Source organism: Mus caroli, unplaced genomic scaffold, assembly GCF_978045245.1.
Source record: "Mus caroli unplaced genomic scaffold, Mus_caroli_1 scaffold_17, whole genome shotgun sequence".
In the NCBI taxonomy this organism is placed as follows: Eukaryota; Metazoa; Chordata; class Mammalia; order Rodentia; family Muridae; genus Mus; species Mus caroli.
The window spans coordinates 17,907,074-17,910,821 of NW_028227272.1; the positions used below are offsets into that span (position 1 = coordinate 17,907,074).

The 3,748-nt window shown below is 42.8% G+C and overlaps 1 protein-coding gene across 1 annotated transcript; it reads right to left on the minus strand.

Moving 5' to 3' along the window:
- Positions 1–2,628: 2,628 nt before the first annotated feature.
- On the minus strand, positions 2,629–3,513 carry LOC110311273 (transmembrane epididymal protein 1A-like). Its single transcript, XM_021184534.1, has one exon. The coding sequence runs from the start codon at positions 3,511–3,513 to the stop codon at positions 2,629–2,631; it is 885 nt and encodes a 294-aa protein (XP_021040193.1).
- Between the last annotated feature and the right edge of the window lie 235 nt (positions 3,514–3,748).

Here is a 3,748-nt window from a genome sequence, read left to right on the forward strand (position 1 = left end):
GTCACCAAGAAAGCTGTATCATCCACCCATCTAATCTCTAGGCATTAATTTGTCTGGGATTATGGTACTGAATAAGTTTTAAAATATTTTTCAACACTTTCTAAGATATCTAAAATGTAAAATGCATAGTAATAATTTTCTTATTTAATGTATTAATTAATCTAATAATTAAATTACTGAACATTTGATTTAATACTGAGTTGATTATTGATTTAATAATGAAATTGAAAATTATTTAAATTTATCCATTATTAATCATAATTAATTTAATTAAACATATTTTAATTATCAAAGGTAACTGTCATCTATCTGTAAGTCCTTCCTCCATTAGATAAAGCTTGGGAACAAAGTTCAACTTAGATCACATTATATTAGTAATCAGAGTCTTAATGATGAAATTTCTCTAAAATTAAATTATCTTTTTAATTAATTAATTAATTAATTTGTTGTTGTTGTTTCCTTTTTCAAAACAGGGTTTCTCTGTGTAGCACTGGCTGTCCTGTAACTCACTTTGCAGACCAGGCTGGCCTGGAATTCAGAAATCCACATGCCTCTACCCCCCAAGTGCTGGGATTAAAGGCGTGTGCCATCACCGCCCATTTAAATTACTATTTTTATTTTGGAAAATTTCCAAAAATGACAAGCTGATAAGAATCATGACTACATGCCCACATTCTGATATGATAGGTATGACATCAATGTTATGTCATCTGGGCTTGGCTGGATTAACAAGTTTGGGTCTGAGTTCGAGGCCAGCTTGGTTGACAGAATAAGTTCAGGACAGCAATGAGTACACAGAGAAACCCAGTCTCAAAAACAAAATGCAAAACAATGAAAGCATAAACAAAACCCAGGATTTGAATGAGAAGATTGGCCTTCACAATGAGCACGGGTCTCATGCAGCCATTGAAGGTCCTAGGAAAGACCAGCTACAGCAGTCACCACCACCTAGAGATCTATTTGTACAAAACGTAGAAACTCAAACATGCAGCTTCCACCTGCCCCTGGTTCCCAGCCCATCTGTGAGACACAGCTCACATCCCATGCTTTTGCTCTCAGGTGCAATAAGGACAGGTTTAACACTGACCTCTTACAGAGCCTGCTCTGTCAACCTAAGAGAGATGGATCTGTCTGATTCATCCTGACCGCATGGCTGTGCTCTCAGCCTGTGGGGTGAGACAAGGCCAGGTTCTTTCCACTGCAAAGCTAATGCAACTTGGAGAACAGTTTCTAGAGAAAAGAATTTAAATCTTCACTTTTGTGGATATTGTGTGATATATAAATTATCAATGATAATATGAACACTGTCTCTAGGGTCAGGAACACAGTATAACACAAGGAGACTCAAAGCTTAAGTTTCTTAGTCATAGGGAGAAGCAGGCTCTGGCTCTGGGATTTTTCAGTAGGAAACAGCTTCTGCTTGGATTGGTTCCTGCCCTGCTAGGAAGAGAAGGCTTGGGGTGTGGGAGTCAGAGGCCTGGGTCCTGTTTCAGGAGGATGGGCATCTCTGTAAGATTCACACATGGCCATTATGGACTGTTAGAGCCCTGTCTCCCCTCTTTGATGGTCTCCAGAGACCCTGGTCCATGCTCTGCATATCAGTGCTTCTTTTCAGATGCCTATGGCAATTTGAAATGACTGCTTTGTCTGCTACCTGCATATCTCTGTGCTTCAAGAAGATTTCTCTGATCAGAGGAGCGAATTCCTGGCTGTATGGGGAAGGTAAATGCAGTGGCTTCGTGGGTCTGCTTCTCCCAGCTATCCTTTCTCCACATGTCTGACAATCAACCCCTCCCATCCTGCCACATCTGTAAACATCCAGATGTTTGGTGTCTGCATCTCATTTGAAGGCATCCATAAATATTATCAATATCCATCCCCACTTCATGGCATTCTTCCCAGACTCCACTTTCCTCATGTAAGGGCCAAGCTTTTCTTCGGTTTCTCCCCAGAAGCATTCATACAGGATACAATGAACACAATAGATTTTCTGAAGGAGCTGGAACAAGTTGTTTTGTATCACAACAAAAAAAAAAAAAAAAAAAACAACAACAACAACAAAGTGGTACGAATTATGTGCCTGCTTTTTTTATTTTTAGGGCTAGTGAACCCAGGTTCCCAGGCACCCAAGGCACACACTACTTGTGTCCTTGTGTCCTCAGGCTTGTAGCCAGGGCCTCTACAGAATGAGTATCTCACGAGCCCTAAAATTATCTCTCAATCACCTTATTACACCCACCTTCGAGAACTCCACCCAGGACTCTATTCTCTCCTGAACGGAATGCTTGGTAAACCACCTCATTTTTCTCCTCCCTATTTTCTCAGTAGTCAGAAGTACACTGACTCAGTTTAAGTTTTTTCTTTCGTTCGTTCTTTTATTTTTTTAATAATAAAATTTACCAAAGCCCATTACAGGAAAGCACCATTTTGTTCTTTCCATATGAATGACCAGAAACCATAGAGATAAGGAACCAGATGAGAGACTGACCTGGATGGAACTAAGTGATAAATAAGGAGTTATCCTCAGAGCTACAAGGTTTATTTGAGGATAAGGAAGCTAGATCCTGGGATGGAGAACTGTGCTGTGGACTCCAAGATGTGCATGAACACTCAAGATGGCTTCTGTTCCTACACACCTCCATCCTGTGCCACAGCTTCTGCATTAAGCTTTTCTAATTCTTCACCACTGGATTCTGTAAGATACAGCTGGTACCTAGCCCCAAGAGTCTTTGTCCGGGAAGAATAGTGACAGTGCCAGAGACTGCAGAGGCCATAGATGGTAATCAACAAGGTAAGCCCTAAGAACAGGTGCCAGCAGAAAAAAATGGTTACGAATGCCAGGTCCGTGGGGTTGTCTGCCCTCCAGGGCTGTCCAGTGAAAGGTATATACATCTCACAGATCTGTAACATCCAGGTGCTTAACACCAGTCCCATCCAGCACTTGAGGATCCAGAGTGGGGCATTGTCAGGGACCCAGATCTCCACAGTGAGAATCAGAGCAAGCAAGAAGGCAGGCAACACAAACAGAAGATGCACTCGGATCTCTAAGACGCTTTTGTTTTCAATATGGGCTGTCATCAGCAGTGCCACCACATAGAAAGCCAGGGCTTCACCTGCGCGCTCCAGCTTCACACTCCAACTTGCCTGTTTTGCCTGGCTCACAATGTCTGCTATGCCACTGAGAATAAAGAACCCAAACATGGTTACATGCTGCCAGGTGTCCTTGAAAACAAACAGACGCTGAGGGTCCTTCCAGTCTATCATCATCAGACGGTTGACCCCTAGGGGGTAGTAGTATTCACAAAGAATGGCAAAAGCAGCCATAACCACCTTCACCACTGCTTCATAGGATACCTGCAAAACCAGCCCGCGACCCAGCAGCTTCCTTGGGAGCAAGAGGTGCTTGAGCATCTTCTGTTTCCGGAGCAGGGCCAAGGACATTAGCGACGAATAATAGATTGAGAACACGAGGAGGCCAAATCCTGACAGGAGGTGTCCTTCAAAGCTTCCCATGGTTCTTCTATGTGATGAGGAGCAGAGCCAGTGATGAGCTAGATACACCTTTGCCAACTCTCCTCAGAAGCCTCACAAGAGATTCTTAGAGCCTGCAGGAGCAACCTGGTACTGCCACCCACTTGTAAGAAAGAAGATCTGCAACACTCCCAGCGTGGGACCTCTAAGTAATGAGGTATTTCTTCATCGCAGAGTATTCTTGTCTGAGGCTTACTGGTACTTTGATTTCAGCTTT

Coding starts and splice junctions, on each gene's coding strand:
- LOC110311273 (XM_021184534.1), bottom strand. CDS start 3,513: ATGGGAAGCTTTGAAGGACACCTCCTGTCAGGATTTGGCCTCCTCGTG.